Source organism: Vanellus vanellus, assembly GCF_965231255.1.
Source record: "Vanellus vanellus genome assembly, chromosome: 2".
Taxonomy (NCBI): domain Eukaryota; kingdom Metazoa; phylum Chordata; class Aves; order Charadriiformes; family Charadriidae; genus Vanellus; species Vanellus vanellus.
In genome coordinates this window covers 1,977,038-1,989,358 of record NC_138906.1, presented here as the reverse complement: position 1 = coordinate 1,989,358, position 12,321 = coordinate 1,977,038, and the positions used below count along the sequence as shown (strand labels likewise).

The 12,321-nt window shown below is 46.3% G+C and overlaps 1 protein-coding gene across 1 annotated transcript in view; it reads left to right on the top strand.

Annotated features, from left to right (window-relative positions):
• The window catches only part of PTH1R (parathyroid hormone 1 receptor), a gene marked incomplete at both ends in the record, with an annotated part of 131,802 nt that overhangs the window by 94,529 nt on the left and 24,952 nt on the right, over positions 1 to 12,321 (top strand). The window contains one exon of the mRNA XM_082479111.1: positions 11,856 to 11,950. Coding sequence (XP_082335237.1) covers positions 11,856 to 11,950 — 95 coding nt within the window. The remainder of the gene's footprint in view (positions 1 to 11,855; positions 11,951 to 12,321) is intronic.

Genomic DNA, 12,321 nt, shown 5'->3' with positions numbered 1-12,321 from the left:
AAGCTTGCCAAAGCCACATCTTTTTTTTTTTTTTTTTTTTTTTTTTATGGGGAATTATTTGAATTTGAAATTGTCCTCAAAGCCAGAAAAGGTTCCTCCAGCTGCCATGATCCCACTTGTAAAGAAATCTTGGGGAAACTTGAAGCGGGCTCAGGAACACTAAGTGGTTGGAGGTTATTCCATGCCATTGAGACTCCCTCTTCACCACCAGGCAATAATTGTGCTACCAGGTTATTACCAATAATTCCAGTGCTTATGTGATTGTGTGTGCTAGTGCACGTATGAACACAGAGCTAAAAGATGTATCAATCAAACCAGTAGCAACCATGCTCTGTAGGTGAATAACAGAGAAACTCTTGGTTGAGAGGTATAAATCAAGGATCAGAGGTTTTATGAGGTCTGTTCTTTGGAGGTGGATGGGGACAAAGTCCTTTGCTAAAGCAAATTAACATGTAAAAAACAGATCTTGAACTAATCCTGGTGTAGTCATAATTTTGAAACACGGACACCGGTCCAAAGTTAGAAAAGGGATTCATATCATATGAAGAGGGTTTGGTGTGCTCCTGGGAAAAAGGAGGAAAAAAAGGTGTCTATCTATACATCAGATCTATGGGCCTTATTTTTATAAAAATTCAGATGATTGGCAATATAGTGGCTGGCAGAATTTTCCTACCTCTCTGTCTGGGTCTGAGCCCAAGTGGGGCTCTGTAGAGCTTCTGAATGTCTCCCAAGCTGAGTGCATCACAGAAGCAATTCTGTGCTAACGTGACAGCAAGGCTGTCAGTGGAGTCACCTGAGAGGATGTGGCCTTCTTCTGTCACAGAGAAAGGCGTTTCCACCCACACACAGTTGCTGCTTTAGTTCTGTAATTTGCAAAGAATTTAGCAGGAACCTCTGGTTTCTCAGCGGTAGTTGGAAGATGTCCTCCTTGGATATGGTGTATGGCATTAGGGACTGATCATTTGCAGCAAGGGTTATTTTCAGACAGCTGGAGATAAACATCTAACCACAAGCTTCACGATAGGGAGCAGGCTTGAAGATGATACACAGTCCCTTCGGGAGAAGGTTCTTAATTTTAAATCCAACCACAGCATAGGGGGTTTTTGTATTTTTTTTTCTCTCAACGGAGAAGCAACATATGAATTAAGTCGTTTAGTGAAGAAAGATGTTATTTTATCATCTACATGCATTATATCACGCGGTCAAGGAACCCACAAGTTTGTATACACCAGGTACTGCTCCAGCTACTTAACAGAGAAGTGTGTTGTCTCAATGCTGGACAACCTTCAGTTGTAGAACAAGTTTGGTGGGACTCATCTTTTCCCAGTCCACACAGTGGAAAGAACTATTTTAGCCCCAGAGGTTTCTGGGAAGTTTCTGGAGTAGGTGTTGGAGTCATTGAACATCTTGCTCACACTGAGAGCTTTACTAAGTTGTACAACTTCTTGACCTCTCTGAGGTCATTATCTCCCCTCTCCCACCTCTCTCAGCCATATCCTGTGGTGGGAGTCATCTGCTGCAGACCTCTCCATCTAAACAAGTCTCCTAGATTTCCCCTAGGAAAAGGAGGTCCTTTCTGTTAAACCTCCCATGCTGGCAGCTAGGACTTGTTCCAGGTAAATCTGTAGGGAAAGGGCATGAAGAAGGGAGTTGTCCATTTGTTATCAGCACAAGGAAGGAGTAGGGACCTTCCACCCCCCAGCTGGTAAAAAAGGCCGAAAGCAAAGTCTGTTGTTCTGGGTTTCGCGTATCTACCTTTGGCTATGTCTCCTGAGTGTTGAGGTGGTCACTGCACAGACAGGGGACTTGGACTGTGCTTCCTAACGGAGAGAAATCAGATGAGGTACCACAGTGCAGAAGACTTAATTTTTATTCTCAATCTCTGCTCTTACTTGGAAAATTACTGCTCCTCATGACCTCTCCCTTTATGAGCGGTTTTAATAACCGTCACAATATCATCATCCTCATTATTCTGTACACAAGGCTCAGTCATCTTTTGCCATGAGTTTTCTAGTCTAGCTACACAGAGGTGAATTTAATGATATTTAACAGTAGGACAAATTAGACCATCATCATTGTTCAGATTAAATGGAGCCCATGGTCTTGCCTAAGTGATGCCTGCCCATTGCAAAGAACATTAGAAATAACGGAGGTTTCTCCCAGCTTTGGAATTGTAGCTTGATTAACAAATGCTTTTCAACAGCATCTATTCATTATTATTATTGTTTTTATTAACCTCCTCTTTGCAAGTGGTTGTTTTCCTCAGTTCAGCCCTGCACTCACCTCATAGCGATGCTGCACGCTCTCAGGTCGTTGCCTTGTTTCACCGTAGAGGTGGCTGTGGTTTAGTGACAAGTGAAGCAATGCATATACGTCCACGGCAGGTCTCTTGGGCCTTCTGGGCCAAGAGAAGAGGAATGACCTTCTTTTTTTTTCTTAGTTGGGTGATGACTTTCAGAAAACAAGGAAGGCCTCTTGTCTTTCACACCCAACCGTGGCTCGGAAGCACTGGTATTAATAAACCTTCCTTTGATTTTTATTTTTTTTTTCTTGAAGTAAATATGTCAAGAGATGTCAGGATCGGGGAATTTGGCAAGATAGACTAGTCGTCTTTAGAGAGAGATTGTTTTCTATTATTATTTCCCCCCCTTGGGGAACAGCATCTTTGCGTCACCAGTAACAGCTGCATTTAACCAACATTTTGAAAGGAGATCGTGGGCTGACTCCAAGTAGGACAGCATCCGAGCAGATGTAATCAGAGGAACTTTTAAGAAACTATGCATTAGAAAGCATTAGGAAAAAAACTGTCTGTCTGCGACTATATATATATGTGCGTTGCTATCTCTAGAAATAGGCCTATGTCTATAGATAACTCTATACACAGATGCACACACCTAAATAAACACCCACGTCCACGCGCGCACACACACACACACACATATATATGTCCACTTATGTTTGTTTAGGTGTGTAGTTTTCTCATTTTAGCCACTGTGGGATAATTATAAGATTGACCAAAGCAGCAAACAGCGGGCCCCAGAGAAAGTTTGTGTCTTTCGCTACCTTTTCCTGAACCGTATAAAGAGGATTATTTCACAGAGAGCAGCACGGAAACCGCTTTCTGAAATTAGCAAAGTATGCTAAAGCCATCAGAGCCGGGAGAATTAACAGCTCGTAACTGCCCAGTGAGCAATTGCTCTTGGGCTGTTTTCTAAGGGAAAATTAACACTGCTGAAGGACGCTGGATTGACAGCCCTGAAGATTGATGCCCTCTCTTTAGCCAGGAGAGCAGGTAGGCTGCAGCTAGCTATTGAAATGTGTTTCCCCAAACACCTTGCAGGTAGCATTAATCTTTCCGTGAACAACAATGGTCTGTAGAAGACATCTGTTTAGCAAGGGGTGGGAAGAAGTGTGGTGGAAAAGTGTCTTAGCAGCACATGATGGGAAGATAAGAGAGTTTTCTTTGTGCCTTCGGGCAGTGCCAAAAGCCACCGCTACACCACAGTCTGTATATAATCTTCCATATTCTGCTTTTAAGATAACCCTTCTCCAGTGCAGCAGAGATGGTGGGAAATCTGGTTCTCCCACTCCTTCCCCAGGAGAAGCACATGGTTAAGCACCATCCCAATTGCACCCTGGATCTTCAGAAATTCTCCCTGCCTCTGAAGAGATAAGATGAGAGATCTGTGGCTTCCCACCCCAGACCAGGCAGCTCTGCTTTGTTTATTTTCCATCCGGTGTTTGAAGAGAGCCAGGAGGACAAGGGAAGGAAGGGGAATGGATTGGCCGGTGCGAGGAAGGCGGTGTGGTTAAACACCAGCTGTTTATCTGTCTGTGGCGTGTTTCACGTCGCTGAACCACAAGCTGCTGAACGTTGGGAGAGGGTTTGCAGCACTGCTACATAACCACTAGATGATAGATACCTAAGGGGGTGTGTATACGTATATTTATTTATTCTATATTTGTTCTGTTCTTACACTCTTCCCTAAGTGTCTGTTCCTGGGCAGGTAGGAGACAGGGAGCAGGGTTAAAAGGACGTTTGGTCTGGCCCAGACTGGTCATTGTCCTTACAGCTTTCTTAGGTTCCCTTAAAAATAGGAGTGAGGGCGACCTGTATTCTTGGAGTTCCTCCTCAACCTTTGGATAAAACATGGCACACATGGGAACTCCTGATGTGCCTCTGGCGTTAGTAGGCACCTCTTTAGGCCATTTGTCTCCAAAAACCATTGTAGGGCTTTGACTGTGGATCCCCTTCCTTTCCACACAGCCAGCCAATAACATCACCTTCAGCATGGTCATTTTTATGGTCGCCTTTTCGGGCACTGGCAGGAGTAATGCATATTTTGCTCAATAAGCAGAAATTTCCTTCATTCCCATCTCCTCAGAAACAACACTAATGCCAAACACATCTTTTTTTAAAGCAGGTCAAACCCACCCTGTTTTCAAGGATGAGCTTAAGGGTAAATGCAACCTACATCTACTGAAATCATAGGGAAGGGGAATACGAGCCAGCAACTTGGGAGATTGGAAACCACCAGCCTAGCAAGATGGACCATCATAAGATCTAACCTCAGCCCGTCAGTCCTGTCTTCATCTGCTTCTGCTTTTTTATATCACGGTGGTTTTACTGCTTCTAGGGAAATCAGAGAGGCCTCGAGAATCCATCACATACCAAACACAATGGGAAAGGCACAGCATGCTGCAGGGCTGCTTTATCTAACCTCCGTTCTTCAAACCAAAAAACTTCTATGCCTGGTCTGTGTTCTTGGAGCTCTCTGGGGTCCTTTTACAAGCGAATAACTTTGTGTAGCCTCAAACTGATGGCATGAAACCTGTTTACATATCTTATACTGAGTTATACAGATGAAATGCCATCAGTGTGTCATTCATTTGCACCATGAAAGATGGGCAGATGTTTTAAAGTACGTGTAGGAATAAAAAAAAAAATGCATCATGGAGATGCATTCTTCATTCTTGCAAACAACCCTGTCATGCGGTCCTCGTTTTGCGCCTATAGGTTAGGCCTGGTGCGTTCCTGTAAACGCTGCAGCACCTTTTAGTGTGGTGCTGCTGATAATAGTTTATGCCTAAAGTCTGCTGGGAAAGTCTGATGGTTTATAACAGCAACATAATAGTACTTCACATGAAAACACGAGAGTTCTCACAATACAACACACAGGGTCAGATATAGTCTCCTTCTACCCCATATTTAACCATTGCTGGTCCATAGTAGATGCGTAAGGAGAGTTTATGAAGGCTGGCAAGTAAAGAGAGCTCTTGTCCCTACTTAGAGACTTCCAAGACCCTGCAGCTGTGGGGCATTCTCAGCCTGTGGTCATAGCCTAGGACTGGGAGAACTTTTTTCTATTAATCTTAAAATCATAGAATCATAGAATGATTTAGGTTGGAAAAGACCTTGAAGATCATCGAGATCCAACCCCTCCCACTAGACCAGGTTGCCCAAGGTCATGTCCAACCTGGCCTTGAACACCTCCAGGGATGGGGCCTCAACAACCTCTCTGGGCAACCTGTGCCAGTGCCTCACCACCCTCAAAGGGAAAAACTTCTTCCTAATGTTTAGTCTGAACCTGCCCTCTTCCAGTTTAAAGCCATTCCCCCTCGTCCTATCGCTACATGCCCCAGTAAAAAGTCCTTCCCCAGCTCTCCTGTAGGCCCCCTTTAGGGACTGGAAGGCCGCAAGAAGATCTCCCCGGAGCCTTCTCTTCTCCAGGCTGAACAGCACCAACTCTTTCAGCCTCTCCTCATAGGGGAGGGGCTCCAGCCCTCGGATCATCCTCGTGGCTCTCCTCTGGACACGCTCCAGCAGGTCCATGTCCTTCTTATGTTGGGGACGCCAGAGCTGGATGCAGTACTCCAGGTGGGGTCTCACGAGAGTGGAGTAGAGGGGCAGAATCACCTCCTTTGACCTGCTGGTCACACTTAATGCAGATTTGGGGCACTTTTTTTTTGTGGCCTCCTGGATGTCTTGTGGCTATAAGTACTGTATATAAACTGGGTGTGACATGGAAAAGTGCTACCTTTCATGAATACAGCTATGGGGCACCCAAAGAGCTCAGATGAATTCTGAGACACGGGTCTACTCCCGCCCTTTTCCTTTTTTTTTTTTTTTTCATAGACTGTTCTATAGAGCTGAACAACTCTCCAGCTCTGCTGACTGCAGTTCATAGAATCACAGAATGGTTTAGGTTGGAAGGAACCTTGAAGATCATCTCGTTCCAGCCTCTCTGCCATGGGCAGGGACACTTCCCACCAGCCCAGGTTGCTCCAAGCCCCGTCCAACCTGGCCTTGAACACCTCCAGGGATGGGGAGCCACAGCTTCTGTGGAAAACCTGGGCCAGTGCTTTACCACCCTCAAAGTGAAAAATTTCTTCCTGATATCTAATCCAAATCTCCCTCCTTCCAGTTTAAAGCCATTCCCCCTCACCTTATCACTCCATGCCCTTGTAAAAAGTCCCTCCCCAGCTCTTCTGTAGGGACTGGAAGGCAGCTATAAGGTCTCCCTGGAGCCTTCTTGTCTCCAGGATGAACAACCCCAACTCTCTCAGCCTGTCCTCATAGGAGAGGTACTCCAGCCCTCGGATCATCAGTTAAGGGGACTGATTTATTTGCCTACACTTAGACACCTGGCACCACTGCCAGAGATTCTTTGGAGATGCATTACACCACCTACAGCATTAGCACAAGGTTGGCAGGTATCTACGAGCCCCATGCTCTTCTGGAACAGCATCTGGGGTCCACGTGAGTACCCTCAGGCATCCCACACAGCACTTAGCGTTTATGTGTCAGTAACTAAATCTGAAGATCTCTCCTTGTTGACCACCGCGTGAACATAGACAGTCAACCCACACGGAGATGTACATTTACACATCTAAATTGGGGTCTCTTAGTCTGAGAGCCCACACCAGTCACTATCCAGATTGCGAGGACCTTATCTGCCCAGCACCTCTATAGATGAGGGGAACAGAATTCTGCAGCAAAAAGGTCATGTTCAACACTCAGTGTTTTCCCTTAGGCTTTGGAAATCAGCAACTGTTTTGTGCCTTTTGCAAATATCCCTTCTCCCTGCCATTAAGTTTTGGGTTTGGTTTTTTTTTAGTTGCATCTTTTATTGTAAAAAAAGACAAGAAAAGCAACGACTGGAGCTAGTGGCAGAGGCTTTCTGGTGTTGCTTATCGTTCAAAGCAGTAAAATGCTTCCCCTGCTAATTTCAAACATGTCATTAGCAACATCTGAATCAGCAGCTTTGAGAAACTTTGCAGATACTTGATCTGGAAAGCCCTTACATATGCTTCCATCCTCATATACTGCTAATCCCACCCTTCAGCGTAGCCTGCCAAGCCCTCAAAAGACCACTGGATCCATTTCAGCTCGACATCCTAAACGTTGCAGAGTCTGGCTATTGTCTCACAAAGGGGGAAAGGAAAAGGATGAGAGGAGAAAGCTGGATACAGGGCATGGTGCAATGATGCTCAGAACAGAGTTTGCCACCAGTTGTCTGAAAACATGTGTCTCGGTCACCCACGTCCCTCCCTGTGACACTGGAAGGAAACAGGACACATGAACACCAAAGCCCTGAAGGCGTCATCCAGATGCTGAAATGTAGGTTATGTTTATGCCCAGAGTTAAACGAGATGTTTTAGGGCGTATGAGATAACTGCCTGAGAATTGCGGATACAAAAATGGGACCTACTCATTCCCCTCTGTAAAAGCAGCTTGAAGCCAGACAGGACACTTGGGCGTCTAAAATGACATGAGGCACATGGAAGGACAATTGAATTGAGTCCTGAGGGTCACAAGACCTCTTACCTGAGACTCAGATGGGTGGGACTTGCTATATAAACGTGAACCCCTCTATTTGAGCTAGTCACCCTGGACTCCTCTTGTGACAACCCACTCAGTGCAGCTGATGGCTGAGGGCACCATCCTGCGATTAAAATAGATGAGTTGTGGCCTAAAGCAACCCTTTCTCACTGCTGCTGGGACCTCAGGTGGCCAGCTCTGATGGAGCTACCCACACTGTAGACATCTAAATTAGAGGACCACATCCACTATGACAAACTGCATGTGCTCATCCGTACTAGAATTTGAGGGAGCAGAAATACTCTTCACACAGACTGTCCCACAGCTGGCTGCAACGCAAGAGTGAAAGCATAGCCATGGTTTCGCAATGGATGGGGCCTCGAAACCCCACGCCTGGTGCTCTGATGTAGCTCTGAGCTGCCCTGCAGAGGAAAGCAGTTTTCCTCTGGATTAACATCAATGCAAATTATCCCCCCATTGGTGGAAGTGGACAAATTAGGAGTCAGGTTAAGGCCGAAGCACAGTATGAAAATGTAACAGCCAACCGCTCTGAGGGTCACACACCTGGAAGACGTCCAAACCGCAGGGAGTGGGGAATGCAGGGATGCTTGTGGGAGGGGGGGCACATCCAGCCCGTGGATGCCCATGGTGGCTGGGTTTTGTTTATTTTTTTTTTTCCATGCACTCTCTGATACCACGCAGAAGCCATCTCCAGCTCTGTTTTGGTTTCCTGTTCTCCCGAAGCCACCAGGCTGCTGTGAAGTTTCTACCCTGAGGTCAGGCTGGTGGAAAGCTGAGATGCAAAGGGGAGCAGAGAGGAAGTCTCCCACCAAACCAAGAGGGAGGGGGAAAGGGAGATCTTGTTACGGGTTCAGCACACAATACATCTGAAATAGTACTTACATTTTTCACGGTTCGATCTATTGTCAGTCTCTGAGTTATGGCTGGAGTGAGGTTGAGAAGGCAGGATCAGGTGGGATAGCTCGCTGCAGACAGATCGTGTCACCTGGCTGTACACGACATATGGCTGTGGTTTGGTGGAGCTTTGCAATGTGTGACCAGCGAGGATGAGGGAAAGGAAGTGCCCTGAGGCTGCATGGTGCCTGAGAGCACCACGGAGCATGACCTCGAGAGGATGCATGGCGCATGGCTTGATGGGAAGTCATTTCACCAATCCCAAAACCAGCTCAGCCACATGGCGGGGGAGGGGGGGGGGGGGGGGGGGGGGATGACGACTCATCCTGCCCAGAACACTCCAGGAGCAACCACAACTGACTCAGCCAAGTGAAAGGAGGACCTCCAGAGCATCCTTCTGCAGACCCTTTTGGCAGGGGAAGGGGATAAATTGGGTACTCCTTAGGGAGATGGCAGATGCAAGAGGCACGGGAAAGTTGTAAGGGATGGGAAGAAAGAGGGGATCAGATCCATCCCACACCTTCCCCTTCATTGTCTCATCCTAGCAGGGCATGGGATGATGTGGGTAGAGGGCAACGTGCAAGGACACCAGTTTTGAAACTGATGTTCCCTACTCTTGGTACTGTATTGTGAGTGTTATAATATTTTGCTGATAATCCCAACCCTTGGAATCACAGATATTGAGGTTTTGTCTTTCTGGTTTTCCTTGAGCTTTTTTTCAGCTTTTCTTTTTTTCAGTGCACTTATTTCAACAGTTGAGCCAGTGAAGGATTACTGCAGGAGTCAAATTAAATGACACTGGTTAAAGTATCACACCTTTTAAACCAGAGTCTCATGGTATAGCAAGGCCAGATTTTTGCAGGGCGGGTTGCCTCCTCCAACAGGTCAGTGGATGACCAGTGATGGTCAGTGTGTCTTCAGGGTGGATTTATGAGAGACATTAGGTAGAGCTCCTGCTCTAGCAGGATGGTCTAGTACATAGTGCACTGTATTGAGACTATGGACGTCCGGGTTGTGTCCATGGCTTGGCCATGCATCACCTTTGTGGTCTTCTGTGAATTATTTAAACTCCCATCCATCTCAGCTCCAAAAAGAAATTTGTTTCAGCTGGCAGATGACTCAATATTTTGTTACCTGGAGGACCTTTCCTGATTCAGCACTGCGGTTTCCACCGAGCTGGGACCTCCCTTGTGCTAGGATATGAGTGAGACCTGGAATTGCCTTTGGAGCTTTTTTTTTTCCTCCTGGGTAAATCCAGGTCTCACCATTCCTGAGGACAAACACTCCTGGGAACTTGCAAGCATGAGCTGCCCTCCCAAGGGCTGCCCTGTGCAACTTTTTAGAGAACCTCAACCTTTTGTTCCTGAGGTTTCCCCCAAGGACCTAAGCACCCCATCCAAAAAATCGCCTTCCCTGAAGGTTCCCCATCGTCACACTGGGTAAGATTTGCGGCACCTATGTCTGCAAGCAGGCACAGCGGCGTGCATGCATGCATGCATGCATGTGTATGTCTTGGCAGTTCTGACTCAACATCCTTTCAAAAAGAGGCCCTGTGGTTAATCAGAGGAATTAACCACAGCCTCCGAAAACGTCCTGCCAGCCAATAAGCAGGCCCTTCCCAAGGCCATCGCTACTACAACGGTGTCGTTGTCCGGTAGGAACGTGGATCTTTCCGGTTGAATTTCTGAATGGGGCTCAGGGACGCTTTTGTTCAGCTGGGCATAGTACCGCCTCATAACTGCCGAATTACCAAAAATCCTAAATTTGGAGTAGGATTTATTTTTTTTTTTTCTTAAATTTTCACCAGGGAGGCAAATGTTTTCCAGTTCAAAGAGGATTCCAGATTGGCAGTGCGAAAAGTGCACCAAGCTTTGAAGGGAAGGAGCGCTTTTATTTCCCCCTAAAACTCTTGAATCTGCTCACATTGGCTTTTTAGTGCCTGCTGCCTCTACAGATATACAGAGAGATATATATAAATATGCACATACACACACGCTAGATTAATATTGGCAAGCGCGCCACTCTACCAATGGAAACCGCAAAGAAATATTCACATATCTGGGGATTCTGATGTAATAGGGCTGAGGTTTCACATTCCAGGACAGCATTTCTAGCCTCAAATCAAAATCAGAGCTGTCATTCAGAGCCCAGCGTTACTAATGTTATTGCAACCCAGCGGGTGGGGTGAGGGAAAGGCGGGAGGCAGGGGAGGAGGGAGCGAGGAGAAAGATGCTGAATTGGTTGGTTTCTTCAGGGTTTATTTCTAATTTCAGACGTGTAAAGGCAGTACAAGCTAGGATGGTGGCAGGCATTTTAACCCTTTCCAGGCAGATATTCACTAGTCCCTGAGTTAAGCCGCATGCCCCAGCACAGGATAAAGAAAAACATCTCAATATTTCATGGAAAGCTCAGGGTTTCTAAGCCCATCTCTAAAATATAGAGGGCCAAGAGAACTAAAACCTAATTACTACGAGCTCTTCTGTGACAGGACCTTTTCCAATGGGACTTTGGCAAGCTAAAGTTGTGTCTGGATTGGATAACCACAGTCATAGGCCGATTTTGATTTTAAAAAAGAAAAACTAAATGCAGGCGATTTCTTCTTATATCCCGCAACCAAAGCATATCCTCCCCATGTTTTCTGCAGTGGGTTGACACCCCACCAGCCTGGACATCAGTCATTCAACAATGGTATGGCATAGCCTTATGGCTAAATTTTATAGTTCCAGCAAAAATCCCAGGTCAGTGGGCATTTTGTTCAAACAAAAGTTGCCAAGTGATCTCTGGATTTGGCTGAGAGTTTGTAAAGCGCTTTGGGTTCCTTTGGGATGAAAATGCTGCAAAACTCCCAGGCATGGGATTAACCCAACTCCATCACCAGTCCCTCGGAAAAAAAAAACATCTCCCACTGGTCATTAGGAAAGATGAATACCTCTTTCCAAGCTGCTCTTATGTCAAAAAGGCGACAACAAGTGTGATTGCCAAAGGTTTCCCAGACCCAGAGCTGTACACCCCCAGCAGGTACGACAGCCTGAATCTCTGTGCCGCTACCACGGTTGTGTTACGATGCAGTAGGACGCGTTCTAATGTGACGCTATTTTTTCCATCATTTGTACTGCAGGAGGTCTTTGATCGCCTCTATTTGATTTATACTGTTGGATACTCCATCTCTCTGGGATCCCTCACAGTTGCTGTCCTTATCCTGGGATACTTCAGGTAGGCGGCTCTGTTTCTACCTAAGCGAGTTGTCACTAGACTGGAAAAGCCTCGAGCTTTCCTAAAGGATAAAACTGGGGTGGCTTGTGCTTCTTCAGTGAGCCACAAGATGTTACATCTGTGCTTTGGGCTGTGTTAGTGTCGCTTAGGTCGAACTTCTTGGGGGATGGTGGGTGGGATGTTGGACTTCTTCCACTTGCCTGCAATGGAGTTTTCTAGACCCTCTTTGTAGCAAATGGGAAGACAGGCACCTCCAGGAAGAGGTTTGTCTCCCTTGGAAGACTATCTAGGTTTTTCTGTCCCTGTTACCCCTTCAGATGACTGGCTTAGATTTAGATGGCTAATTTTTAGATAGCTAAGGTCTCATAAGG